Raw genomic sequence first — 26,493 nt, forward strand, 5'->3', positions numbered from 1 at the left:
GACAGCATACAATGCCGCTCATTCAGTTTTTTTCATCAAATTTATAATAAATTGCAATGAAATATGAACAAAGTTCTTCCGAATACCGTTTAGAGTGGAATTTTCCAACTTCATCATAAGTCTGTTTGACGTTGTTTGCTGGAAACTTCCATCATAAAGAATGATTTTCCGTTTTTCAAATCTTTTCGATATTTTATACGACAAATAATTGTTGTGGATTTCATTTAATTGATACGTTTGCAATTTATTTTAACTTTTCTGCACTTGATGCCAAAACCATAGGTTATGCAGAAGAAATCAGAGCAAAATACTTACATGAGCTTGAATGCAACAAAATGATTAAGAAAATATTTTGTAAGTAAAGAGTGTCATCGACTAAATAAAATAAATTAAATATGTTTGTTATTAAATAAATCCTATTTATAAACCGTTGGTTCTCCAGTCTCATCTGCGGAATATATTTCTCTCATTATTGTTTGTAATATAATTGATTACAGATACGAAAAGGTTATCGCCTTAAAAAATGAAAGTAATTTTATTGCAAATAATGCAAAACGACTATCCAAATGCGCATCTTAAATTGCGCTGCAAATATGGATTAAGTCAAATGTTATTTAAACAGAAAATATTGATTGACATTTTCAATGAACGAACAATACAATTGATCAAAAGCATGAAGATGACATTCAAAACAAATGATTTTTAGATTTCATCACATTTTTTAAAATTTTATTTCCTAATAGTAAGCGTAATTTGTAACATTTTTGTTGTCAAATGACAAACTGAACTACACATTTCGATGAATAGCTTAATTTAAGCATTCTGTAATGTGACAAAAAATCGATATTCCTAACTTAAATAATATAAATACAAAAAAATTCAAATTTCTTTAAAAAAAAAAACTTTTATGCATCAAGATATGTCTCGTAATTCGGTTTAAAGTTAACGCGGTTATTGCTGAAATGGATTTTATTATTTTCAAACCAATCGTATGCAATTTCCATGATTTCCGAAGGACAAATCGCATCGTTAAATGCGCTGCTAAAGTGTAAAAGTCCTTGCATTATTCTTCGTTTATGTTGCCAATGATCTTCTGTTGGATTTTTCGTTTGTTTTATTGCTACTGTCTTTGTAGGTGGTTTCCCTTCGATATGATATTGCCAGTGTTTAAGTGTCTCTGATACGACCACAAAACAAACGGCATTCATTGGAAATGCCCGAAGTAGTGTTGAATTGAGACCCCGCGTTAAAAATGCGCTCCCCTCTGTTTTGTAACTCTTACGAAAACAGTCGATCATACCATTGTACATTTTTTGTTCACCATTCATGCCATCAATTTGTAAACGTGATTTAATGACGTCGATTGGTATTGTGAATGTCCACGAAAAGGCGCCAGCCGTACCACCGGCAAATAATGTGTATAATATATCCGGATTGGTTTTTAATTGCATCAAAAATTCATACGATACAAAATACGATGCAAATCCAGGCACATCTCTAAGTGCAGTGGCGCCGAGCCCTCGAAATACACCTCTGATCCCATTGCAATGATAAACATACGATAGGCATTGAGTTGGCCCATTGAATTTCGCCATGCCAAGCCTATGCTTTTGCAATTGCAGTTGCGTTTTTGCCAATTCCATCGGCGAACAAATGATACTTTGAGTAAATCCAGCCAATGAACCGGCTAAAAAATGCGACATATATGAGTTCGGATTCGATGACACTCGTTGTACATTTCCGTATACTCCGAAAACGATTGCGTTTATTGCACTTACACCCACCATTGGACTCGACATTCCACGATATAAACCGCGAAACGATTCTTTGGCCATGAGTGATTTTAAGCAATCGAACGAACCACGGTATTTCGGATTTTTCACATCTTGCGTTTGCATGTGAACTTTAACCGTGTCGAAAGGATGACCAACCAATAAACCCGCACAACCTAAGTGTTGATTCAAATAAAAAAGAAAGAATATATCAGTCTATTTTCACTGGGAAAAAAATTGTTAAAGGTCATTAATTAAAAATACACTTTATTTTCGAGTGGTCATTTTCAGAGATAATGTTCATGAGACAAACACGTGATCTAACTCAAAACAAACAAATTTGCCTGCATGAGCAATAAATAATCTGCTATTCAAATCGAAAATGTTAAAGTGACAACAGACAGTCGTTATCTTGGAGTAAGCGTCTCAAATAGTTTATAGGATGTTTTGAATCAATAATGAAAATTTGAATGACCGGAATAGAATTTTTGGTGTATATGAAAAGTGTAGGCTCGACTCAACGTACCTCCTAAACACCCAGCAACAAAATCCACAGCCGACATTTTAGTTTAACTTTTGTTTTGACCCACCGATTTTGATACCGCTTTTGATCACTCCCTGATGATGCTGTTGTTCCCGTTGTTCCCCCAAGATTGCACGTTTTTCACCTCCAATCAATTTCTTTTTTGCTGCCACGCAATACGTTCAAGTATTGAATTAAAGTTTTCAACTCTCTTTAGCAAATTGGATGCTACCTAATTTAAATGAAAGACATATTGAATATAAGTTACGGTTCGTGATAATGAAATGCTTAGAGTAGAGATGTTTGGCGAAATAATGTGTAATAAAGTGTTTAAAATCAATGCGATAAGAGTTTACAAGATGCTTTATTAGTCCTTTCACGTGCCAATGTATGCAAGGACTTTCCACTCTACATTTATCAGCACAAACGAACGTATTACAATTGAATCGTAATTTCCGATGAAAAATGATTTTTATTTTTCAAACAATGTAAGAGTCATTTGTGATAACTTTTTCCATCGAAACAGCATTGCAAATAGTAAATTTATTAGGAAAAAATACAGTGTAAATGTAATCTTTACTCGAACGTGATTTCTGCTTAAATGTATTTTCTACTCGCTTTGAAATAAATTGACAGCGAATTTTCTACATTTTTTTTTTATTGATAACATCTGCATCGATTTAAAAGCTGTACAAAGCTGTTTTATAAGCTGGAATCATTGAACAAAAAATAGTACAATAGTACATACAAAAATATACAATTCGATTAAATGTTATTATGAATTTTTGCACTGAAACCTTTTCTTAAGCACATTTTTTAAAATTGAAAACTTGAAACTGCGATATAAACGTAGATTACCTTTTAATTTACTGTTCCCAGTTGTATCCAATCGTTCGTTTTTATTCGTTCGATTTAACTTTACCAGCGCGGTAGCTAAGGCGATAATCCAGAAGGAAACTTATGTTCGTGGTTAAATGAACATATTCCATGGGGTTTTACTTAGGATAACAAATGTCTATACAAATATGATCGGTTTTTTCCACCGTTGTTAACTTTTAATTTTGCATGAAAATATGCTGCACTCTTCACAAATTCCTTTTTTTAGTATGTGAAATTTTGAAGATTATTAGCACTGACAAATTTATTGTATTCGTGAAAAATCTTATTATAATTTATTATATTCGTAGAATCTTGGATCAATTCAATAATAATTTCCAAACGAAATTATGTCTTGACTTTCTTATACGACCGACTACTTAGCAATGAACTCGAAAGCATCCGTTTTCAATTAGCTCATCGAACGGTTCGATGATTAAAATGAGATAGTGGTAACAAGAGGTTATCAGTTGTAATAGGCCAGAGAGATAAATGAATAGCTTTAGTTGCACCGATACATTCATAATGCTTGATTGTTTTTTGTTGTTTATCTTTGCAGAAAGAATCACAACAAACTGCAAAACCGTCATTCAGTAGATAAAATTTTTTGTTTTTCAAAAACCCAAACTTTTTCTTGGAGAAATAGCTTTGAACAGCAATTTGATTTTCGCGCCAAATAACAATCGTTATCGACTTTCGTTCAACATATTCAAAATATTTTTATATTATTTGATAAAGAAAAAAGTCTTGAGACTCATTTTTGCGTAATCTATTGTTATTTATCTGTCGACTAACGTCAATATGATTCTGATGTTCAAACACGTTTATAACAGTTTGATTGAAACCATTTATTTACATTCGGGTGAATATGAAGTGGGACTTCAATATACTTGGAAAGTTTTCGAAGCAAATATAAACAAAATGAATGTGCGTCCGATGACTGAAAAAAAATCGAAAACGTGATACATTAAATGCCAGTAGAAAACGACATAATTCAAGATTATTCTGAAAGAAACAAAATATTTTCAACATCATTACAGCAAAAATTGCGAACAAAAGCAGAAGCATCGAAGAAAGCAAACTCGTCTGATTACTTTCATATATTCTCTGCTTACGAATGGTTATCGTTGCTAGAAAATGAAACTTGTCCGTTAACTTATGCTCATTCTTAATTCATCTGTTTAATCCAAATAATGGCTTCAATTACATCATGGCATGGAGATTAAAACGGAACGAATGAATAATATTTAAAAAAAGAAATATTTATTGATTTCTTCTTGAAAATTATTTTATATCATCATTTATGTGTGAAATAATAAAAAGCAATCATCATGCCTGGGATCATCTTACACAATTGTTTACATCGCATTAAAATTAAAAAATAAAATCAAATTAATCATTAAATTTTTACATATCAATCGAAATACAGCAAATTACATAAACCCCTTTGAGTCGAGCGTTTTTTTTCCATTGACATAACCATTAAATTTAATCCTCAAATCGAATGTGAGATACGTTGGTTTTATTATCGAGTGTTTTCACCACATTGACCTCGGCAATATTCTTGATAATTTTTCGTAAATTTCTCTTGCTCCGTGTCTTTTTTACTTGGAATCTTTTCGTGAGTTTTTCTTGACGATCTTTTGCGATTTTTGTCCAATATTCATTCTCGCAGTCTCCGGTGAGTATTTGACAACGTTTCGGAGCACAATGCTTAATTAGAATTGGGGCCGAACGCGATTCGTCGACACGAACATGAGCAAATGTGCATCCTTCTTTCAGATCAACATATTTAACAAATGAATATTGTTTCATTTCCGCTTTGAAATCGGTCAAATCCGTGGATGCGTCATCGAAATTAACCTTCACAATAATACCCGGCTTGAATTCGATTTGAAGATCTTTTGTTTTCGCCTTTTTATCGCTAGTTTGCTCATCTTCTACCTTCTCAGTGTTTGAATCAATGATGCTGCACTCGTAGGTGTTTGTATTTTGTTCATCTCTCATTGCACCATAAAAGTTAATGTTTCGCGTGCAAATGCGCTTGGTCGATGTTGGTGAAACAAACTTTTTATTTTTCATTGTGACTGGTCGAACGGATGCCAAAGGCAATGTTGACACTTTTTGGTTCCGAGTTTTGTTTTGGTTCAGCAATTGTTTCACCTCTGCATATTTCTTTCGTTGAAGCAGTAAATATTGGTTACGCAAGCGTTTCCATTGTATTTTTGTTGTAACGCGCAACAGAGATAGTGCTTGATTTGGATCATCGATTGTTTTTGTATCATCAGCTAATTTATTTGTGTTTGCAACCGGTGCAATATCTTGTTTGACCGCCGAACATGATGGGTTGCGATTACGTCGACGACGTCTGATAAAATATGAATAAAACAATAACGCTCAAATTTCAAATCAAACAATATTGAAATATGATTAAAATGTAATACCTTTTCTTTTTCGGTTCGGTTTGACCGTCGCCCTCTTTCTCTGCATCATGTTCACCTTCTCGATCCTCATCTCCATCACCATCACCCTCTTTATCTTCTGCTTCGTCTCTGTCACTCTCAGGCTCAATTATTTTCATACGTTTTGTTGCCGGTACAAAATCTTCTTCCTCTTTTACCTCATTATCTTTCTCCTGACTTCCCGCACTTTCATCAATTTTCGCGCGTTCCGATGGAACATCTTCATCATTACTGGTGGATGGTGCATCTAGTGACTGCTTTGGTGCAACACTTTCATCATCAGAATTTGGCTCACTTTCACACGGTTTCTCATCTTCCGTTTTATTTTCTTTGTCTTCATCTTCAATCAATTTTTCTGGCTGCTCGGTTTTTTCCAATTCTTCCTGCTCTTTTATGTAGGATGAGACACTTGCAAGATTTTTAGCATCTTCTACGCCACCAATTACACCGTCAAATTGTTGAAACGCTTGGATACACTTTTCAACGCTGCTCTTTTCCTCAAACTCAACGAACGCGAACTCTTTAATTCGACCACTTTTTTTGTATTTTGGCAGCGACACATACGCCACATTTCCAAATTGACTAAACTGATGACGAACACTATCATGCGTTGCATTTGGCGGTAATGCTTCCTGAAATCAAAAAAATGTTCCATTTTTTGCTCTATTGAAAATTTCAATTTGAAATAAAACCCAATACAAACCACATAAATCATGTACTCATCGAGTTGGTCTTTCTTTTGAATTTCCGTGGTTCGTCGTACGCTCTGTCGATCATCTGACAATTCCAGCATCTCGGAACCATCAATTGCCTTCTGCAATTCTTCGATACTGTTTGCCATTGCTTTGATTTTATTGAATGTCAGAAAAACATCAAGCGGTACATCTGGAATGACCAAACAATCGATTAATTAATGAATCACAGTTAAATTGAATTGTGTCATTCTTACATGGGTTTTCAGCCATTAATTTGCTCAAAAATCGATCCTTTGATAGATTTGAATCACCAAAATAAAATTCCATTTGTTGACGAATTCGATTAAAATATTGCTTTTTACGTTTACGTGAATTCTGTATTTTTCCCGCTTGTTTGGTAGCATCTATATCACACTGTGGTTGCTCCATTGTAATAACAGACTAAAAACCTGGTGAATGGTAAACAAAATTTAATACAAATTCAATCCAAACCACTTTCTGATTTCTCTTATTCAAAATTAAACTTACTTTATTCTTTGAATGAAAAAACTCTCTAATTATTATTTGTTTGGTAGGTGCGTCGAACTACATATGTTTTAGGTTATGTACCGAATGATAAAGCGATGTAAACGATATTGATACATCTGTTTTGACATCAAATGTCAATGTAAGGGTTGGTCAAATAGACAATTTTTGTCAAAGAATTGATAATTATCGTTTGTACGTTCAACTAGTATGTAATGAGTAACAAATGATCGAAAATTTATATTTTCAAGAAATTAAAATGTTTATTCATTATCGTAACAATTGTTTTAATTTATCTGTATGTGAATTGGGCGTTGATGTACTCTTTGCTTTGAGAGCATTGGCCAACAGCAATAGATTGTTACGCTTTGGTGGAGGTTGTGAAATATTCTTCTTCGATTTCACCTTTGGGCCTTTTCCTTTTTGATTGGAGTTTTTGTTTCCAGTGTGATGGCCATTTTTCTGTGAATTTTTATTCGGTTGATTCGTATGTGCCGCAGCAACAACGGATTTTTTCTGAATGTTCAGTGTCTGAGTTTGTTCACAGAGATTGATTATCTTCTTAGCCGTCTTTCCCTCATCTTTTTTCAATGTATAGAGCAATCCAGCGTTTTTGTCCTTCTTTCGTTTCTTCTTTGATGATGACGGCTGCTGTGGTGTTACTATCAATTCACTTTGTCGCTTTGTCTGCGTTGTCTCTGATTTTTGAAGTTTCGATTCCAACACTGACTTCTTGTACAATATAACCTTATTCTTGTTCTTGCATAGATCACACTTTATAGTCTGGAAAATGTATTTGAAAATGATATTTAACAAAAATCGACTTTTCTACGTGACATGAAATGGCATACCACGATGTTGTTCAATTTTTTCGACAATTTTTTGGCCAACGGTCCCTTTCGTTTTGATTTATCATCGATTTGCTTCTGCAATTTTTGTGCCTTTCGCTTTGTCACTTTGACTGGTGCAATTGATAATGAATAATTCGTATCCCACCATGGTGATGAGCATTTACGGCACATTTCCTCTTCATTTAGTTGCGTTTTTGATTGATTTGGATTCGAATGTACCAATTTTTTACACTTTGTTCTGCAAATAAAACAATTATTATGTCAATGTATTGGTTGGAGAAAGTAAAGTAAAACAAAAAAATCTTACAAATAATACGATTTAAGAAGTTTGTGTGCAAAATTCGCGTTCGGCAAAAGACTAGCGGCTTTTATCAAAAAGTTTACATTGCTCCGTTGATTTTGATCTGGATCCATATTCAAATTTCAAATAATATCGATAATTCGCCGAAAAAGACACCGAATCAAGTAAACAAAACAACGTGCAAACTATAATCAATGTCAGGTTGTTTTGACAGTACTAATATATTTATTTTGACATTACGTATTATTGACACATCGCGTATGGGTTCCATTTTTGACAGAATTAGTTTTTTTTTTATTGTGTGCAGTATTGAATTCTGTGTGCTCTTTGTGATCGTATTTTTTGTGTGGAAAAGTTTTTCGTCAAACATTTTGGACACGGACAAATGAAAATCATTCAAACTGTAGCGAAATATCGAATAAAATGAGCGAGCTGTTTAAAAATCTCGAATCAAATAATCCAACGCTGGTGGAAGAGTCAAAAAATGAGCTCATCAAATCGCTTGGCCAAATAAAAGAGAATTGGCTGGTCTACGGTATGATGGAATATTTTGCCACGCAAAATTCAAGTAAAATTGTTGAAATTTTAGTCAAAGTACCACTATCACATGACACATACATCTTTGACAAACTATCCGAATGGATAAATACCAGCGAAAAGCGAATTCAGGCATTCAAGTTATTTTCATCAATTGTACAAAAGCATCCATCGTGGCTATACAGAGTGGTCCATCACCGGCTATTTCGTGAAATGTTAAACATTATTAAATCCGAACGAAATATAAACACAACGCTGCACGGTATATTCTGTATTGTAATATTGTTGCCGTTGATTCCAGCCTTGATGAACGATTACCTGCAAGATTTGTTTACAATATTTTTGCTATTGGCCAGATGGAAGGCAAATAATAATCCCGAATTGATTGGAAATCAACCGGTTTATCTACAAAATGGCATTGAGAGGCTATTTCAACGGCTGTACGGCATGTATCCGTGTAATTTTTGGGCATATTTACGTGATCACATGAATGAAAATACGATGAAAGTGATTGAACCATTAATTAAAAATACACGAGTTCATCCGATGCTATTGTTTTCAAATGTTGAACTGGAGAAAAATCAAGCGCGATGGAAAGAGATGGAACCACACGATATTGTACAGGAATGCGAGAAATTCGCTTTGGATATTTCGGTAAGAGGTCAAGAATGCGATCAAGAGCACAACGAAACACCATGGTATGGCCGAGTGGCGGTGCCCAATCAAATTCTAGCCAACGACCGATTTAAACACACATTTGCACCGATTCAATCAATGACTGACACAAAAAAGGTACGCAATTTGAATAAATGGGATAATATTTGGTCGCCAAGCAGTGCAGTTTTGGCAACACCACCACCAACAAATACAATGGCCATTACACATACACCAACACCGAATATGTCGCAAAATTATAACATTCAATCGATACCGGGCAGCGTGCAGTATACGAGCAGTGGCGCATCACCGCCAGAAGCGGCGGTTGAAGGTAAGCTTTTTTGCATATGAAGATTTTGCACAATTTGCTAAAAAAATTGTTTGTTTTAAATTCATACAGCCACACCGGAGACAACACCATTAAGAGATTTTACAAAGCCACATCGACCATTTCCAGTCAATTCAAATGCAGCACGTACGATATGGGGTAATTCCTAGGGGCAATTCACTTAAAAATTACCTTTCTATTATTTAATAATTGTTATTGATTCTTTTTCGATTATTGCGATTATTTTCGATTATTTCGATTATTTTCGATTATTTTCGATTATTTCGATTATTTTTCGATTATTTGTCGATTACTTATCGATTATTTCCAATTAATTCTTTTCTTTTGTGATTCTCCCCTTAGGTAATTCATCGCAACCATCATCACCGTTAAAACGAGACGATCATTTTCGATTTGATTGCGTTACGACGACAACAAGCGAAAAATTTCTGAAAATGATGATTGATCGAAATGAAGAAAAGCATCGGTCAACCGTACAAACATACAATGATATTGAAATTCAGAATCCGTTGAGCGACCATAACGATGTCGATTCAAGCAAAGAAGACGAAGAAGTGACCGAAATAAATAAACTTAAAATGAGTAAAATGACTGAAAGCCAACCAAATGCCGATAAAGATATTCGTGATCGATCAAATTTAATGAAATGCCATGAAACGAAAAGTATGGAAGAGAATTTTGGTCAAGGGAACGATGAATTTACATTGAATTTTTATGATTTTGATCAAAAGTCAAAGAAATTGTCGAAGAATACGGCGAATGAACGGGAGACAAAGACTGCTGTTGGCGACCAACAAGTAGAAAATAGTGGCAGTGGTGATCGAACCACACAAGAAACACAAACCGATATTACGATGCCGATAGCATCAGGCGGTCTATTGGATCAATATGTGGAAACAACAATAAAACGTCATGCGACCCATGAGCCAAACACTCGTGCCGACATGGAATTGCAATTGCTCTATTTGCAATTGCAATACGAACGATATCGACGTGAAGTCTATGCGGGACGAAATCGGCGATTATTAGGCCGTAGTCGTGACAATGCAATACTTAAAACGGAAGTCGAAAAGTTACGGTCTCAATTGGAAAATTTATCGCGTGAGCACAGTGCATTGATAAAAAATATGAACGAAGCAAAATTGATACAAAATTCAACCGAACACAAATTGTCCACCGAATGTATTGCATTGCGCGAAGAATTACAAGTGAATTTCGAGCAAAAAATGAAATTACAGCAAAATATTAAATCGTGGGATCGTCAATTGGCCGAAGAAATTGAAGAGAAAAATAAATATGCGGGTATGGTTGAAACGGCACGGGCTGAAATATTTGATTTAAAGAATTTACTGCGAGAATGTCAATACCAAGCCGATGTTGGTGCCAAATACAAAGAGGAACTACAACGATTACAGTCGCGTGAAGTGCTTATGGGCGAAATGAAATTAAAATGTGGTGAAAAATTAATTGAATTGGAAAATTTGCGTGGACGCGAAAATGAAATCAATAACATCAAAAGTGCATGCATGGATGAAGTTAAAGAGTTGAAATCGGAACTGGCGATTAAATCATCGCAATTGGACGCAACGAAAGAGCGTGTACAAAGCTGTGAATCACAATTGTCGCAACAGAAAAGTGTGATTTCCGAACTAAAACGTTCCGTTAAAACAACGAAAGAGGAATATGAGGAGAAATTGAAAGCAGTCGAAGCAAAATATGCCGCACAAAAGGCTATCATTTTTCGAATGGAAGAATCACTGCTGGATCCCAGCAAACTTCGATCGAATGTTACCTCCGAACCAGATAAGACAGGTAATGAAAGATGTTGCTTGCATTTTTTACGTATGAATTCATTCATTGGTTTCCTTTCAGACACCGTCGGTTCATTAGATCATGCATCACCTCTGTCTATGTCATTGGCATCGAGCGAAGGCATGTCATGGAGCTTGCGATCTGTGAATGAAATAAAAAATCTATCACATCTTCTTGACAACAATTCGTCAGCAGTATTTTCACCATCCAGCCTTAATGGAGGAGAAATGTCTTCCAGTAGTCGTGCACAAGTGTCAGATGATATTCCCGTACCGAGTTCAAGTCACTCACAATTCTTTCCATCATAATTATTCCTTCTGTTCACAGCGAAACAAATAATCCGGTCTCTCTGTAGAAGAAGGAAGAAAGATAGAGAGAGAGAGAAGGAGAGAGAGAGAGAGAAGGAGAGAGAGAGAGAAGAGTACAATGTTCACTGTTTCATTCTGCTGCTGCTACACCTACAAAAAGGGAATCTCGCCCATAAAGTAGATAGATTGCGAAATAAATCCCATATTAAATTATAATTGCATAAAAATATTCTGTTAAAAAAATAAATGGCTTGAAGCATGCTTCGGATTAATAGAGAAAAACAATATAGTTAATATACATTTAATCTAAGAAGATATGCACACAATTTTTAATACAAATGAAATTCAAATCGGCTGTATAAAATAAAAATGCCGTTTATATTTTGGAAGCAATTTTACATCGGTATTTGTTCATTCGGCGTTATTTTGACCTTTTATTTCTTTTTCAAGCGCTTCTAACTTTGACAGAAGCTTTCGCAAGGCACGTGGTTTATTAATTTGTTTCGCTAGAGCGACAAACTCTTCGTAAAATGGATGCTTTGTAGACCATGGTTCGCTGTCATCACTTGAATGAGATGATGATGAAGGCCCACTTGTGTTTTGGTTACGATATTCTGGCTGTTCAATTTCCTTCTTCAGATCATCACTGGAATAAAAAGATAAAGGAAGTAGTTAATAAAATGGAACCTATGTAACGCAATAGGTAATTATCATTTCATACAGTTTATGGGTTAAATCTTCAACGGCCATTTTAGCAGCAACCAATAATCGTTTCAAATTTGATAATTTTTCGCATCTGCAATAAAAAATAACATAAGCGTATATGATTTTCTGAGTTTTGAAGTAGTGTAACTCACGTTAGGGCTTCTGTTTGCAATGTCGAAGTAATATTCAACACTTTTCTGGACCAATCATTAAATGAATCTGATGTCTTTGGCCGTTTGCAAGGCGAACATGTTGACATTCTACTTACAGAGCTCGTTCCTTGACCAGAAATATCATGCGTTGGCGTTGTATTATCAGGTAATGCTTCGATTCTTTGAATTTTTGAACACAGAAATTTACTGGAATGAAAAAAAAAAACGAAAATAATTAAAAAATAATATATAAGCAAAGGTTTTAATATTATTCTATACCGTGTAGTGGTTATATTTGCCATGTATATTTCAATGACATCGATGACCTCTTGCGTTTTCTTCACATCACCAGCTCTGCAGAGAAAGATTATAGCACCGTAAATTAAATCGAAATTTTACTTAACATACAAGCTGTGTTACTTACGCTATAGCTTCAGTGGCTTTGGTTGAGATCTCCGAAATCCCATGATACATATTATTTATTGCGACACCAGTTGGCGATTGCAAAATGATGGCAGACGATCGTTTTTTACGTGTTGGTGTTCCTGATGCAATGCCGCTGGAGCCTTGACCAGAACTATGATCTTGAACCGATCCACCACTATCTTGACTGCTTGCCATAATTTTGTTTTGAGAGCACAAAAAAAAAACAATTTCACAAAAAGACGCTTATTTGAAGAAAAAAAAATGGCGACGAAATAAACCAGTTGATAGACAATGTATTTTATTTTGAGCACTGAATATACTGAATTAAACGCGTTTTCAGAAGACCTTTAATGAATTATAATTGGATAAAAATGTTCTGTTACAAAAGTCTAGGCTAATACGTTCAATATTCACACAATTTTTAATAAAAATGAAAATCGGCTATATTAAATGAAAATACTGTTTATATTTTGGACGCAAAGTGAATTCTCTAATGATATTTGTTCATTTATTTTAATTTTGACTGCGTCTTGAGCGTGTGAGTGTGTGAGTGTGTTTGTTTATGTGTGCTCCCTTTTGACATATGTGTCTGGGGATTTAACGCGTTTTCAGCTACATTTTGACAGTTCGAATTGTCTATGTATCACCTACAAAAAAGGGAATCTCGCCCATAAAGTAGATAGATTGCGAAATAAATCCCATATTAAATTATAATTGCATAAAAATATTCTGTTAAAAAAAAATAAATGGCTTGAAGCATGCTTCGGATTAATAGAGAAAAACAATATAGTTAATATACATTTAATCTAAGAAGATATGCACACAATTTTTAATACAAATGAAATTCAAATCGGCTGTATAAAATAAAAATGCCGTTTATATTTTGGAAGCAATTTTACAACGGTATTTGTTCATTCGGCGTTATTTTGACCACTTATTTCCTTTTCAAATGCTTCTAACTCTGACAGAATCTTTCGCAAGGCACGTGGTTTATTAATTTTTTTCGCTACAGCGACAAACTCTTCGTAAAATGGATGCTTTGTAGACCATGGTTCGCTGTCATCACTTGAATGAGATGATGATGAAGGCCCACTTGTGTTTTGGTTACGATATTCTGGCTGTTCAATTTCCTTCTTCAGATCATCACTGGAATAAAAAGATAAAGGAAGTAGTTAATAAAATGGAACCTATGTAACGCAATAGGTAATTATCATTGTCATTTCATACCGTAGTTGGGTTAAAAGTTTAACGGCCATTTTAGCAGCAACCAATAATCGTTTTAAATTTGATAATTTTTCGCATCTGCAATAAAAAATAACATAAGCGTATATGATTTTCTGAGTTTTGAAGTAGTGTAACTCACGTTAGGGCTTCTGTTTGCAATGTCGAAGTAATATTCAACAGTTTTCTGGACCAATCATTAAATGAATCTGATGTCTTTGGCCGTTTGCAAGGCGAACATGTTGACATTCTACTTACAGAGCTCGTTCCTTGACCAGAAATATCATGCGTTGGCGTTGTATTATCAGGTAATGCTTCGATTCTTTGAATTTTTGAACACAGAAATTCACTGGAATGAAAAAAAAAAACGAAAATAATTAAAAAATAATATATAAGCAACGGTTTTAATATTATTCTATACCGTGCAGTGGTTATATTTGCCTTGTATATTTCAATGACATCGATGACCTCTTGCGTTTTCTTCACATCACCAGCTCTGCAGAGAAAGATTATAGCACCGGAAATTAAATCGAAATTTTACTTAACATACAAGCTGTGTTACTTACGCTATAGCTTCAGTGGCTTTGGTTGAGATCTCCGAAATCCCATGATTCATATTATTTATTGCGACACCAGTTGGCGATTGCAAAATGATGGCAGACGATCGTTTTTTACGTGTTGGTGTTTCTGATGCAATGCCGCTGGAGCTTTGACCAGAACTATGACCTTGAACCGATCCACCACTATCTTGACTGCTTGCCATAATTTTGTTTTGAGAGCACAAAAAAAAAACAATTTCACAAAAAGACGCTTATTTGAAGAAAAAAAATGGCGACGAAATAAACCAGTTGATAGACAATGTATTTTATTTTGAGCACTGAATATACTGAATTAAACGCGTTTTCAGAAGACCTTTAATGAATTATAATTGGATAAAAATGTTTTGTTAAAAAAGTCTAGGCTAATACGTTCAATATTCACACAATTTTTAATAAAAATGAAAATGCTGTTTATATTTTGGACGCAAAGTGAATTCTCTAATGATATTTGTTCATTTATTTTAATTTTGACTGCGACTTGAGCGTGTGAGTATGTGAGTGTGTTTTTTTATGTGTGCTCCCTTTTGATATATGTGTCTGGGCATTTAACGCGTTTTCAGCTACATTTTGACAGTTCGAATTGTCTATGTATTGTGTCATACCGAATGTAATGCGTGTCAATTTTTCTTTCAGTCAATGTATATTTAGTGGCTTATGCCGAGTATTGTAAATAAGTTTTTTTTTTTGAGAAATCAGAGAAAAAATATGAATATTATCGACACCATATACGATGATGAGGATCTATACACCGAGGAAGGGATTGCGGCAATATGTGAGAAAATTAAAAACCTAAACGTAAGTATCACCGAATTGAATGAGGTCATAAAACATGACAAAATCTATAGTAAACAAAAATTCTTCTCAAACCACAGAACGGTGTAAATGTCCGATTGGAAGAATTGTTGGGTCAGCAAAGTAAAATCGAACGTCAAATGAATAACATCGGCCGTTCGCTGGCCAGTTTGAATGTTGCAAGCGATGAAGCAAACAAAGTTAACTCAATGATTGAGAATACATCCACACTGGCAGAAAATGTTAGTGCGAAAGTACGTCGATTGGACGAGGCACGAGTAAGTTAATTTTGAAATTATATTCGAATAATTGAGCACCAACTGTAGAAAATGTTCCATTTTAGAAACGTGTTTCCGAGTGTCAACAACGTGTGCATGATTTGATTGATTTGCAAGTGTGTTCACAAGGTGTCATTGCTGCCATTAAATCGGAAGATTTTGAAAAAGGTGCCGGTCATATAAATCGTTTTCTATCGATGGACGAAAAACTATTGCAACGTACGGCTGACGATATGTCCGGATCGATAACGTCAGTAAATCAAGCTTTCAATACACTAACCGAAGCAACGTCAAAACTACGGTTAATTATCAATACAAAATTTGATGAAGCTGTTGCCAAAGATGATTTGGCGTCGGTTGAACGATTCTTCAAGATTTTCCCATTGCTGGGCAAACATCAGGAAGGCATTGAAAAGTTTGCCGGTTATATTTGTGCTAAATTGGAAAAGAAATCACAAAAAGAGTTGAGAAACTCATTGGATATGGCAAAAGCGGACAATCGTGTTGCTGTCGCGTATGCAGACGTTTTAACATTATTATTTGAAAATTTTGCTCGTGTGATGGAAATCAATCAGCCAATCATCGAGAACTATTATGGACATGGCTATTTGATTGACTTGTTCCGTATACTTCAGAGAGAATGCGATAGCGAAGTGAAGAAAACAATTGCCGATTTCCATAAGAATCGCCACATTCAACGGCATATGCAAAAGATCAACGACTATCAAAAGTCAAGCGGCCAACAGGGTTTGGGACATTTTCGCAAACCATCTGGCAGTTCAGTTGACAAATTAAATCCGAAAGATATCGATGGACTTTTGGTAGAAATTACAATAATGCACGCCAGAGCAGAACTTTATATTAAATTCATGCGAAGGAGAATTGCGGTAAGTGTTGAATGGTTTTCTCTGGGTGTGTTATTTTCAAATGGATACTTGATCTAAGATAAAATCCACAGAACGATGTCGATAAAACACTGGACACCGCTGAAGCAACCGAATTTGTGGAAAATAATTTGAAAACATTCGATCAAATCTTATCAAAGTCGATTTTGAGCGTTCAAATGCAAGAGCTACTTGGAATTTATTTGCTGTTTGAGCGGTAAGTTTCATTGGGAACGATACGATCATAAATATTACCTAATGCTTAACCCGAACATATGCTAATTTTGTTAAATACAGATACTTCATGGAAGAAAGTATTTTTAAGGCCATTGCACTCGACACCTTCGAAGCTGGACAAAAGTGTTCAAATGTTGTGGACGATGTATGTTTCATCATCCGGAAATCAATCAGGTATGTTTGATGAAACTTTTTACCAGAAAAAACTGATTTTTAAACTCCCCAAAAAACTGATTTATCATTCGCTTTCCCTTGAACTCCCCGATTAGACGTGCAATCGAAACTCAGTCAATAGATGGAGTGTGTGCGGTCATAAACAATGCAGCCTCATCGCTTGAACAAGACTTTGTGTCAGCTTTAAAAACACCACTTAAAAATGGCTATCCCTCCGGATACATTGATTTGGCACAAGCATACAATGCATTCCAATCGTCCATTCAACAAGGAAAACTACAGACAAACGACAACGAACAATCACGGGCCAATTTTATTGTTCAATTAAACAATGCCGACATGTCAACGGAATTCATTGAGACGCTAACAAATAGCATCGGCGAAGATATAAAATGTGCCTTTCCACGGATAAAACCAAAAGAATGGGGTCTAGTCGAAAGCTGCTTGGGATTACTCAAATCCGTTCGTGATACTTTGAAAGCGGTTGTTGATTTTGGATTGCAACAATTGCGGTCGACGGCTCTCAAACCGCGAATTCATACCTGGATCGATCAATTCATTTCATTGAGTCACACATTAAACGAAGAAGAGCTAGCTAATTATGAGGCTGGCGAAACGTTTACACATTCGCTCATTCATCATTTGGACACGTTGCTGAAATCATTTCAGAATGTAATGAACAGCAGAAATTACGATGCTTTAGTAAGTATTGTGGCCAGCGATGCTACGGCACGTTTGGAACGCGCCATTAAGAAATCATCATTCAATCGTCTTGGCGGCCTGGTTTTGGATCAAGAAGTTCGAGCATTGGGATCTTATTTAACAGCTGCCACCTCATGGTCAGTTCGTGATAAAATGATTCGATTGACTCAAATCGCAACGCTGTTGAATTTGGAAACGGTACGGCTTTTTTTTTTGTTTTGACCATTAATGCGAAATTTGAAATATGGCAATTTACTATTTACAGTTGTCAGAGGTGCAAGAATATTGGAATCCAAACGAACAAGAAGATCGAACGGCATGGCGTTTAACAGCTTCGGAGGTTCGAGCAATATTAGCTTTGCGCATTGATTTCAAAATGGACGAAATTAAACGATTAAAATTCAATTGAATTTCAATTTTTATCTTATTTTATTTCAGTCGTTTAACTAAATATTCATTAAAAAAAAAACTTTACGATATATACAAACGAGATTTACATTTACTTATTAGTATGTATTAGATAGATGGATTTGATGGGGCGTTTTTTTCTGGATCTGCAATGACAGTGCCATTGTCTATAATATAAGAGTATTGCGCTTTTGTATCCAATGGCAATTGTCCGCAGGTATCTTGGTGGGTTCGACGGTGCGCTTGAAGATTGGTGATGCATGAAAATCGAGCACCGCATCCATGACATCCGAAACGCTTATGGCCGCTATGCAGCGATGAATGTGTTAGTAAACTTTCACGATGTGCAAATGCTTTCGAACATTGATTGCACTTGAATGGCTTTTCACCGCTATGACTACGTTCATGGACTTTGACTTGGCCCTGAGGAAGTTAAAGGTATATTAGCATCTTTGTGATTTTTTCATTGTGAATAAAACCATATATTTTCATTTTTAAAAGAGATGAGAAAAGGAAGTACCTGAGTGCGAAATTGTTTCTTACAAAAATTGCATGAAAACGGTAAATCGCCCGTATGAATCATCTGATGAATTTTCAATGATCCCATACTGTGCAGAGACTTTCCACACCCTTCATAATCACATTTATAAATTGGTGATTGGCCACAATCGCCTTGTTCATGATCGGATAAAGCAACTTTTGAATTAAATTTCTTGCCACATTTTGAACAAACAAATGTATATTTTTTTTGTGGTGCACCAGTTTTTGTGTGCGTACGTCGTATGTGTGCTGCTTTGCAATCGACGTCCTTGTATATCTTATTGCAATAATTACATTTCAAACGGTCTTCGTGCTCTTTTTGAGCATGCTCTTGCATTTTTTCCTTTGTCTCGAAGTATGACGTACAGCAAGAACACTTGTGGATAAGTTCACCATTTGCACCTGTGTCAAGCAGAGACGATGTTATAGTATAAACTGTTTTTTTTTTTTTTCAAATTTCTATTGAAGTGCATTCCAACTTACCATGGCAAACGACGTGTTTATTCAATAGACTCTCGGTTAAATATTGTTTATCACAATATTTGCATTTGAACGACTCCTTTTTCGTATAATCACACACTTCAATGTTGTGCTTCGTACCCAAATGTTTCAGCAGAGATTTTTCTTGTTTGAATTGTTTTGGGCATATTTCACATACAAACACTTCGATGACTTGTGAATCACCAATTTTGATGCTGATGGAAAAATGTCGTTTTTTTTTGTTGTTAAATTTAGTCAAAACATGTCATTTCTATATTCTTACCTCGAGTCGGTTGTATTAATTGATTCGTCAGCTGGTACGATTTCCAAATGTTGAATATCACTTTCAAGATGTTGTTCACCCAGAATCTCGACACTCTGACTATCATCGGCAGCCGACATCGGACTCTTTCTCAATATTGCATTTTGCAGAATATGAACATTCCTATAAATACACAGAAAAATGAAATAATTGTATGAGGAGAAAACAAAACCGAGTGTCAAACCTTTTGTCATTCACACTCGGTACGGTGCCTGGGCAGTCAACGTCAACTTCCATTTCGGTGAATTGTATGTCGTTGCTATTCAAAATAAAGACTTGTTCGACTTGTGGTGGTTGTGATACTTTTAATTCGATGGGCTTTTTATCATCTTCCAAATTTGCAATCATATAATTACCATCAGCCGTGAGCACCAAAACACTACTCTTGGCAATATTATATGATATGCTACTATTTTCTGTGGCCAACGGTGAATTCAGTATGCTTTGATCAATTATTTCAATGCATCCAGACGATGGATCATTTTCAATTGACTCATTCATTTCGCTTTTTACAAAATTATTCGATTCGTCAATTTCTCTCGATTCGGGTTTATTCAAGATTAAAAACTCATCGAATTCATGTTGGTCATCGATCGGTTCGACTTTTGGTTGTACAGTTTGACTAGTTAATTCGGCACGCACGGATAACAATTCAGGCACGCTTACAATTTTACGCTTTGCATAGGCTCGTTTTACTGGACTCTCTTTTTTCAAGGTCAAACTTCCCGGAACTAAAAAGGAAGAAATCGATAAAACCATAAATTATAATAAATGAAAAAAAACGGGTACCTTTGGTGGATGCACGAGGGGCACATTTCACATTGGTGTACTGAGGTAGCCTGTGAACGGTTAGCACAATATAAATTATTTGTTTTTCACGTTTTGATTTTTTTCGTACTTACCCGCAAGTTTCAGGACGAACTCGACGATGTTTTATCAAATTGCCAATACATGAGAACTGTGAACCACAACACTGACATTGATAACTATAAACAAAAAAGATCATTAATTTTTTTATTAAGATGAATTGATTTTTAATGAAATTACGGCTTGATTCCAGTGTGCAACGATGAATGAGTTACTAGACTTTCACGATGTGCAAAGGACTTATTACAAACTTTACACGAATATGGCTTCTCTTTCGTATGTGATCGTTCGTGTATCTTCAGTTGACCTCGGCTCAAGAAACTATTACCACAGAAATTGCAGAGATGCTTCTTGTCGCCCAAGTGAATGAGCATGTGGGCGTTTAGTGTGTTTTGTGTCATAAATTTCGAATTGCATTGCTTGCATGTATAACATCGAACTGTACCACATTTTGACTCAATATGTAGTCTGTTTTAATATAGAAAATGGATTATTCATGAAATTTCTGTTGCAACAGGATATTTTTGATATTTAATTCGTAAATGTGTCTACCTTAGCTGATTCTTCTGCCGAAATTGAGCGCCACAATCTCCACAAGTGACATATTCTCTATCTCTTCCTTCGTGTAAGTCATTGATGTGCTTTAAGAATTCTTCTTCCGATGAACATTTGGCATTGCAAATGAGGCACTTGAATATCTAGAAAAAGAAAAGATTTTCAATTGGAAAATATCAATTCAAAAACGATTCATGTTGATGATTCGAATAAAAAAACTAACATAATTCTTACCTTATGAACGATTTCCTTGTGTATGGATCGCTCAGCGTCGGTTATGAAACGTTCGGAACATTCAGAACAATTGAAGCCTCCCGGCGGCTTATGTCGTAGTTCATGTTTTTTCAGCCCAGTTTGATACTTAAACAATTGATTGCACACCTATTGAAGAGAAAATTCAAATTTTGAATATCGACGAATTATTTTTTTAAAAATTGGTTTTCACTTACAAAGAGAATTTTCAAATTTTGTTCGTAAATTTCAAGACATTTTATATACTAACCGAACACAAAAATCGTAGTTTTCCATCTGATGTGATGAAAACATTTGCGGTGGCCTTTGATTCGCATCCTTCCTCATGTTGTTGTTTTTCGTCGACAGTGACCGAAACCACATCACAATATTTACATTTCAGTTCATCATTGCTTTCTTCATTATCGGATTTATCGGAGCGATTAGATAAGTTCTGATGTTCAGCGTTCTTTTGTTGTTGATTTTTTCGAACCATTTTTTGTTATTATATACTGCATAAAATCGATTTTTTATAGGTCAAAACTTTTTAAAAAAAATAAAGATAAAATGTAACTGCTCTCGATTATTTTTAATTAGCTAAACATTTCTTTTAAAATCATAATGGCCATTTTTGTCGTATGTCAGTGATAAACAAAATTTTGCGAATGGAAAAAATCTGAATCAACCGTATTTTATTTGTTTTTGGTATTGTTACACTGCTATGGAATTATTTCAATTTTTCTTTTACTACGTTTCTTCTGTCAAAGAAGTTTGACAGCTATTCAGGTCGAGCCGTTTCGGAAAAATTCGAAGCCAATGCCGCGCACGCCATCCAAATGTTCGGTTGTGTGTAATGTTCGGTTGTTGGTACATAAAATCATCAAACAGATTCGAATATAAATATTAATAGTTGTTTTTTGAATTCTAAATTAAAAACATCGGTATCACATAATGTATCGACTATTCAGGAAAGATGACGCAGCCAATTGTGACATTTATTCGAGGAAATTCAATGATGAAGAAAATAGTTGTTAGATGAATTTATATATTCATTCACTATAATATGTCTTGCCAATATTCTTGTGCAAATGTCGAAAATCCGTCAACCGGCAAAAGATGAAATAAAATGAAACTGAAAATGCTACCCAAATTAAATATCTTCTCCCAACTAAAAGTAATTTGTGGTATTTTTGGAAGCATATTGATCATTGCATAAAAAAAATGTTGCTAAATTTAATGTCTTCAAAAACAATATTTATGTATTCAGATACATTTTCCATGGTATACACAACTACTTACCTACATTTTGTTGCTGCCGGTCTCAATCATACATTTGCAAATGTTTTCGTTTTTTTTTCTCAACATTCCAGTGTATCGAAAATATTTTCATACAAAACGCGTAAACACACTTGCGAACGTTGATGTTTACATGTTTAATTATTTTGTAATAAACTAAAACGATAAAAAATGGCACAATAATTTACCAAACACTCACTACATGATTCATAATGCTGGTCAGAAAATTGCAATCCAAATTCGACACTCAGTCTGGACGTAAATTTAGAGTAAATTGGTCATACGAGATTCATTTGTTACGATGAAATTGTTGTTCGTTTCCGTAATACTTTTCGTGTCTGTTGTTTCAACAGAAGTGTTGAACGCGTATATCGGCGAATGTTATTTGACATCAAATACAAGTGTTGACTCAAGTCTACGCCATGACGATGGAAATACGTTGAACTTGGTTTGTGTGAATAGTTTTCGTCAAACGGATCTCTTTGGTGATTCGCCGACTTCGAGATGTTCAAAAAGTTCGGGATTTGTAAAAAGTCAAATTATTCAAATAAACTTTGAAAATTGTTCATTAACGAATATTGGATATGGAATTTTTGAAGTATACAAAAATCTCACCAATCTCAATGCGACGTATCTTGGACTCGAGCATCTACAAAAGCAATTTTTTAATGAAGCAAAGAATTTAACAAATTTAGATGTGTCACACAATAAACTCATCGAATTACCATCGTTTTTGTTTTTAAATGCTGGAAAATTACGTGTCGCTGATTTTTCGTTCAATCAAATCCATCGAATGGATTCGTTTACTTTTACCGGTGAATTAAAATTGGAAAAATTGAATTTGGCCCAAAATAACATAGCAACGTTGGACAAGATGCTTTTCGACTATTTGCTGAATTTGAAGCATTTGAATCTATCGAACAACAGCATCCACGATCTGAACGAGCATACGTTTGATAATTTAACGCATTTGGAAGTTTTAGATTTATCATTCAATCCCATTGAAAAACTAAGTACCGAAACATTCACATCGCTCGTAAAGTTGAAATATTTGAATCTATCACATACACAATTGTCAACAATCAAATCGAAAACATTTTGTCGTTTGGAAAATTTGGAAATTCTTGACCTATCTCACAATCATTTAAAAATCTTGGACGTTCGAATGTTGGACAGTGGCATTTTTCTACCTCGATTCGATCATTTGAAAGGGTTGTTGATTGAAGGAAACCAATTAACCGAACTGGATGGATTTACAAGCGAACAATTTCCAGCGTTGAAAATTCATGGCATTCCCGATAACAAATTTGACTGTTGCTATTTGGCGAAACTATTTCGTTCGATTGGCTGGAAACAACTTGAATTACCGTTCGATGAAAATAGCAATCATCCGAATTTAACGGACGCGACGGGTGCACGATGTATTTTTGGCGGCGAATTTTTATATTTTGAAGACACAACAAACTTTTCATGGGCCGAAGCTCTGTCCGTTGTTTGCTTTTTATTCGTACTCTTACTATTCGTGATGGTTGGCGCAATTATGAAAACAAATAACCGCTATCAATCGGCAACCAGCCTCGATCACAATATGACAGTGCATTGTGATAGCATATCCAATTTTGATTATCCAAACGTATACGATGTACCGAAATTTTGAAAGAAAGAACGCGCTTGGTGGAAATTCGGAGTGAACAAGATTCATTAGAAAATAAATGTCCAAGAAGACGAATATGAATGTATGACTTTTTGTATATTGTATTTTTTTTGTGTTTCTGAAAAAAATAAAGTATGAAGAGGAATCGATGAAAAGCATACATTGCTTATTATTATTATTATTTGAAACATTAAAACAATTTAAATTGAGCGACTTTTTTTTATTGATCAAATTAAACGACAAACTTTCGTTCCATGCCATGTCAAAAATGTCTCATTATTAAGTATTTGTTTTAAGCAATTATGTGTATATCATGGTATCTTTTTCTGCAAATTCACGCAATAATGCAGTCGTGTTGTCTTACTTTTGTTCTATTTGTTAGTGTCGTGTAACATGATACGAAACCGTGCAATGTAATTGATCCGATAATTGTATCCAGAATGCAGAAATAACGAAGCCACAAATCGATATCCAAGCTTTGTTTTCGTATTTTATTTCTATCTTGATTTTATGTGGTAATTTTTGTTCCATGCCATCTATTTAATGTTTAAAATAATATTTGATTATTAAATTATTCTCACCCACGGAGAGACCGAGACATAGAGTGTGAGCTGAATAAAAAAAAAACTTAAACTATATAATTTTAATTGGTCTGTAGTACAAGTGCGGTGGGTAAAGACCACTTAAAAATAAATTATTCAGTTTGTAGGTCTTTTTAATGCACTTCGTTACAATGGTGAGTGCGCCATGAATTTTATAGCATTGTGTATACTATTTTCATCAATGAGCTCCACATTTATTCACCTCTATGCCAATATAAAGTGTGCCTGTGTCTGTGTGTGAATATATATTCAAATAATCTGCTCTCTCAGCTATAATAGCAATGTTCTGTAGCGCGCGTATTGAGTGTGCTTTGTGATTAAATATAGCATATTTATATGTTGGCAATTGCTGGAGAATGCTTTATTATCCATCCGGTACGATGAACGTTTGAACTGATTTTCAATTTTGGAGACCATCGCTTGGCAAAAAAAAGAAAATATTTATAAATAATAACAAATATGCAAGGGAAAAAAAAAACAGTCACATTATTCAATGTGCACTGTGTATCGATGAACAGCGGTATCAAGGTACACTTGGCCTGGTGATTTTTATTTCATATCTGTAAATATAAACACGCACGTATAAACATCGAATTCCAACACAAATACATTTAGAAAGAGCTGCGAAAGAGAGCTAGAGAGTGAGACAAACACAGTCGAAATTTATTTTAATCGATTAAACAAATTTGCATAGATATTTGCATGTGAATCGGCATTGAAAATGAAGAACCGAAAAATATGTACACATACACACCATCTTGATCAATGAGAAGTAGAGGAGGTCTTAGTTACATCGGTAATTCATGGCAATTCGATTAAGCTGATGTAAATAATAAAGTAAACATGACATTTTCACTTGAGTAGATATTTGCATTCAAGGAGGCATTATGAATTCGATTACATTTAGAGGCCAAGCTGTTCGGGCTCTTATGTAAATTTCGGTGAGTGTGTATGAAGCGCACAGGCGGCGAGGGTGGATAAAATTACCTTAAACAATGTAAATTGAAATCAGCGCTGTCATTAGTGAAAAATCTTCCTTTTCTAATTAGAATTGAAAATGTGTATTACAAAAATTGTGCTCTGCATCACAAAGGAAAGAAAAAAACAAATAGATCAACGAAATATCATTCCAATTAAATGGGTATTTTGATCTCAACAGCATTGCGTTTCGGTTTGAAATCCAGTAAAGGATGTTGTAATACATAATGCGATAGCATATGTTTTTCCACTGCCAAAAGCGTACTAAATTTGGATATTATCCTTTCCTAACGTACATCGAAGGGATACGAAAACGACTAATACCGATATATATGTATTATAATAGACAGACAGATCTACATCAAGTGCACGCGTGCTAAATGGAACGATATGGTGAACTGTATAAAATATGGTGCGATTTATGTGTTGAATATGTATGGGTTCATGTGTTTTTGGACATTCCGATAGTGTCGAATTCATGTGCATTTGATTATAGTTCGTTGATAAACGTTACATACTTCCCACACACCATGTACTCATTTTGCCAATTGAAATTTATTCCCGATTCAAGTGGCCAAATCATATTATATCGCATTTTATTATTATTTTTCGCATTTTTTGTGTTGTCGATGTGTTACATCGAATAGTGTACTCTACTGAATATGTCTGAAATGAGCGAAAAATGTCTTCGATTGTTTCTTACTTCATATTATCTTAACATC

The 26,493-nt window shown here is 34.7% G+C and overlaps 8 protein-coding genes across 10 annotated transcripts; 3 read left to right on the plus strand and 5 right to left on the minus strand.

The window, feature by feature from the left end:
- Window positions 1-836: 836 nt before the first annotated feature.
- On the minus strand, window positions 837-3,531 carry LOC116337010 (mitochondrial basic amino acids transporter). The gene is made up of 3 exons (XM_031761285.1): window positions 3,154-3,531; window positions 2,299-2,527; window positions 837-1,948 (listed from the first exon to the last, which is right to left on the minus strand). The coding sequence occupies exons 2-3, from the start codon at window positions 2,333-2,335 to the stop codon at window positions 906-908; spliced, it is 1,080 nt and encodes a 359-aa protein (XP_031617145.1). The 5' UTR covers window positions 2,336-2,527; window positions 3,154-3,531; the 3' UTR covers window positions 837-905.
- Window positions 3,532-4,412: 881 nt separating this feature from the next.
- LOC116336951 (la-related protein 7) lies at window positions 4,413-6,960 on the minus strand. The gene is made up of 5 exons (XM_031761188.1): window positions 6,857-6,960; window positions 6,583-6,777; window positions 6,337-6,518; window positions 5,616-6,265; window positions 4,413-5,539 (listed from the first exon to the last, which is right to left on the minus strand). Exons 2-5 carry the CDS (start codon window positions 6,755-6,757, stop codon window positions 4,660-4,662), a joined length of 1,887 nt encoding a protein of 628 aa, XP_031617048.1. The 5' UTR covers window positions 6,758-6,777; window positions 6,857-6,960; the 3' UTR covers window positions 4,413-4,659.
- A 130-nt stretch (window positions 6,961-7,090) lies between these two features.
- Window positions 7,091-8,454, minus strand: LOC116337244. The gene is made up of 3 exons (XM_031761656.1): window positions 8,012-8,454; window positions 7,705-7,942; window positions 7,091-7,636 (listed from the first exon to the last, which is right to left on the minus strand). Exons 1-3 carry the CDS (start codon window positions 8,116-8,118, stop codon window positions 7,124-7,126), a joined length of 858 nt encoding a protein of 285 aa, XP_031617516.1. The 5' UTR covers window positions 8,119-8,454; the 3' UTR covers window positions 7,091-7,123.
- Window positions 8,285-12,061, plus strand: LOC116337241 (hamartin). Its single transcript, XM_031761652.1, has 4 exons — window positions 8,285-9,530; window positions 9,600-9,686; window positions 9,891-11,360; window positions 11,421-12,061. Exons 1-4 carry the CDS (start codon window positions 8,429-8,431, stop codon window positions 11,666-11,668), a joined length of 2,907 nt encoding a protein of 968 aa, XP_031617512.1. The 5' UTR covers window positions 8,285-8,428; the 3' UTR covers window positions 11,669-12,061.
- Window positions 11,976-15,248, minus strand: LOC116337245. 3 transcript variants are annotated; one of them, XM_031761659.1, is made up of 5 exons: window positions 14,739-15,248; window positions 14,594-14,668; window positions 14,315-14,521; window positions 12,390-12,464; window positions 11,976-12,314 (listed from the first exon to the last, which is right to left on the minus strand). In XM_031761659.1, the coding sequence occupies exons 1-5, from the start codon at window positions 14,933-14,935 to the stop codon at window positions 12,080-12,082; spliced, it is 789 nt and encodes a 262-aa protein (XP_031617519.1). In that variant the 5' UTR covers window positions 14,936-15,248; the 3' UTR covers window positions 11,976-12,079. The 3 variants fall into 3 exon arrangements, with proteins under 3 accessions (XP_031617519.1, XP_031617518.1, XP_031617517.1); XM_031761658.1 differs by lacking the exons at window positions 14,315-14,521; window positions 14,594-14,668; window positions 14,739-15,248 and adding exons at window positions 12,526-12,732; window positions 12,805-12,879; window positions 12,950-13,822; XM_031761657.1 differs by lacking the exons at window positions 11,976-12,314; window positions 12,390-12,464 and adding exons at window positions 13,737-14,097; window positions 14,179-14,253 and having other exon boundaries at window positions 14,739-15,246.
- A 126-nt stretch (window positions 15,249-15,374) lies between these two features.
- Window positions 15,375-18,265, plus strand: LOC116337243 (conserved oligomeric Golgi complex subunit 4). The gene is made up of 7 exons (XM_031761655.1): window positions 15,375-15,566; window positions 15,644-15,841; window positions 15,907-16,728; window positions 16,800-16,942; window positions 17,023-17,136; window positions 17,232-18,036; window positions 18,104-18,265. The coding sequence occupies exons 1-7, from the start codon at window positions 15,426-15,428 to the stop codon at window positions 18,245-18,247; spliced, it is 2,367 nt and encodes a 788-aa protein (XP_031617515.1). The 5' UTR covers window positions 15,375-15,425; the 3' UTR covers window positions 18,248-18,265.
- A 24-nt stretch (window positions 18,266-18,289) lies between these two features.
- On the minus strand, window positions 18,290-22,614 carry LOC116337242 (zinc finger protein 665-like). Its single transcript, XM_031761654.1, has 12 exons — window positions 22,541-22,614; window positions 21,513-21,753; window positions 21,245-21,391; window positions 21,008-21,153; window positions 20,636-20,923; window positions 20,491-20,574; window positions 20,378-20,427; window positions 19,773-20,319; window positions 19,550-19,711; window positions 19,270-19,481; window positions 18,767-19,188; window positions 18,290-18,669 (listed from the first exon to the last, which is right to left on the minus strand). The coding sequence occupies exons 2-12, from the start codon at window positions 21,735-21,737 to the stop codon at window positions 18,355-18,357; spliced, it is 2,598 nt and encodes an 865-aa protein (XP_031617514.1). The 5' UTR covers window positions 21,738-21,753; window positions 22,541-22,614; the 3' UTR covers window positions 18,290-18,354.
- A 192-nt stretch (window positions 22,615-22,806) lies between these two features.
- On the plus strand, window positions 22,807-24,349 carry LOC116337100 (chaoptin-like). Its single transcript, XM_031761417.1, has one exon. It carries the CDS (start codon window positions 22,839-22,841, stop codon window positions 24,192-24,194), a length of 1,356 nt encoding a protein of 451 aa, XP_031617277.1. The 5' UTR covers window positions 22,807-22,838; the 3' UTR covers window positions 24,195-24,349.
- Window positions 24,350-26,493: the final 2,144 nt, after the last annotated feature.

The sequence above is a fragment of the Contarinia nasturtii genome, unplaced genomic scaffold, assembly GCF_009176525.2.
Source record: "Contarinia nasturtii isolate CC-2019 unplaced genomic scaffold, AAFC_CNas_1.1 Cnas_scaffold_220, whole genome shotgun sequence".
Taxonomy (NCBI): domain Eukaryota; kingdom Metazoa; phylum Arthropoda; class Insecta; order Diptera; family Cecidomyiidae; genus Contarinia; species Contarinia nasturtii.

Bases quoted from the DNA above. Each gene is read 5' to 3' on its own strand.
- LOC116337241 (XM_031761652.1), top strand. From the start codon at position 8,429: ATGAGCGAGCTGTTTAAAAATCTCGAATCAAATAATCCAACGCTGGTG. The intron at 9,531-9,599 runs GTAAGCTTTTTT...AAATTCATACAG, and splicing joins GCCAGAAGCGGCGGTTGAAG to CCACACCGGAGACAACACCA. The intron at 11,361-11,420 runs GTAATGAAAGAT...GTTTCCTTTCAG, and splicing joins CTCCGAACCAGATAAGACAG to ACACCGTCGGTTCATTAGAT.
- LOC116337100 (XM_031761417.1), top strand. From the start codon at position 22,839: ATGAAATTGTTGTTCGTTTCCGTAATACTTTTCGTGTCTGTTGTTTCA.
- LOC116337242 (XM_031761654.1), bottom strand. From the start codon at position 21,737: ATGGTTCGAAAAAATCAACAACAAAAGAACGCTGAACATCAGAACTTA. The intron at 21,154-21,244 runs GTAAGAATTATG...TTCTTTTTCTAG, and splicing joins ACAAGGAAATCGTTCATAAG to ATATTCAAGTGCCTCATTTG. The intron at 20,320-20,377 runs GTACCCGTTTTT...CTTCCTTTTTAG, and splicing joins CCCTCGTGCATCCACCAAAG to TTCCGGGAAGTTTGACCTTG.
- LOC116337243 (XM_031761655.1), top strand. From the start codon at position 15,426: ATGCCGAGTATTGTAAATAAGTTTTTTTTTTTGAGAAATCAGAGAAAA. The intron at 15,842-15,906 runs GTAAGTTAATTT...GTTCCATTTTAG, and splicing joins GTCGATTGGACGAGGCACGA to AAACGTGTTTCCGAGTGTCA. The intron at 16,729-16,799 runs GTAAGTGTTGAA...TAAAATCCACAG, and splicing joins TCATGCGAAGGAGAATTGCG to AACGATGTCGATAAAACACT.
- LOC116337244 (XM_031761656.1), bottom strand. From the start codon at position 8,118: ATGGATCCAGATCAAAATCAACGGAGCAATGTAAACTTTTTGATAAAA. The intron at 7,943-8,011 runs GTAAGATTTTTT...TTTTATTTGCAG, and splicing joins CTTCTTAAATCGTATTATTT to AACAAAGTGTAAAAAATTGG. The intron at 7,637-7,704 runs GTATGCCATTTC...TACATTTTCCAG, and splicing joins AAAAATTGAACAACATCGTG to ACTATAAAGTGTGATCTATG.
- LOC116337245 (XM_031761659.1), bottom strand. From the start codon at position 14,935: ATGGCAAGCAGTCAAGATAGTGGTGGATCGGTTCAAGGTCATAGTTCT. The intron at 14,522-14,593 runs GTATAGAATAAT...TTTTCATTCCAG, and splicing joins GCAAATATAACCACTGCACG to TGAATTTCTGTGTTCAAAAA. The intron at 12,465-14,314 runs GTGAGTTACACT...TTTTTATTGCAG, and splicing joins TTGCAAACAGAAGCCCTAAC to ATGCGAAAAATTATCAAATT.
- LOC116336951 (XM_031761188.1), bottom strand. From the start codon at position 6,757: ATGGAGCAACCACAGTGTGATATAGATGCTACCAAACAAGCGGGAAAA. The intron at 6,266-6,336 runs GTTTGTATTGGG...TTTTGATTTCAG, and splicing joins ATGAGTACATGATTTATGTG to GAAGCATTACCGCCAAATGC. The intron at 5,540-5,615 runs GTATTACATTTT...ATATTTTATCAG, and splicing joins ACCGAACCGAAAAAGAAAAG to ACGTCGTCGACGTAATCGCA.
- LOC116337010 (XM_031761285.1), bottom strand. From the start codon at position 2,335: ATGTCGGCTGTGGATTTTGTTGCTGGGTGTTTAGGAG. The intron at 1,949-2,298 runs GTACGTTGAGTC...ATCAACACTTAG, and splicing joins TGTTGCTGGGTGTTTAGGAG to GTTGTGCGGGTTTATTGGTT.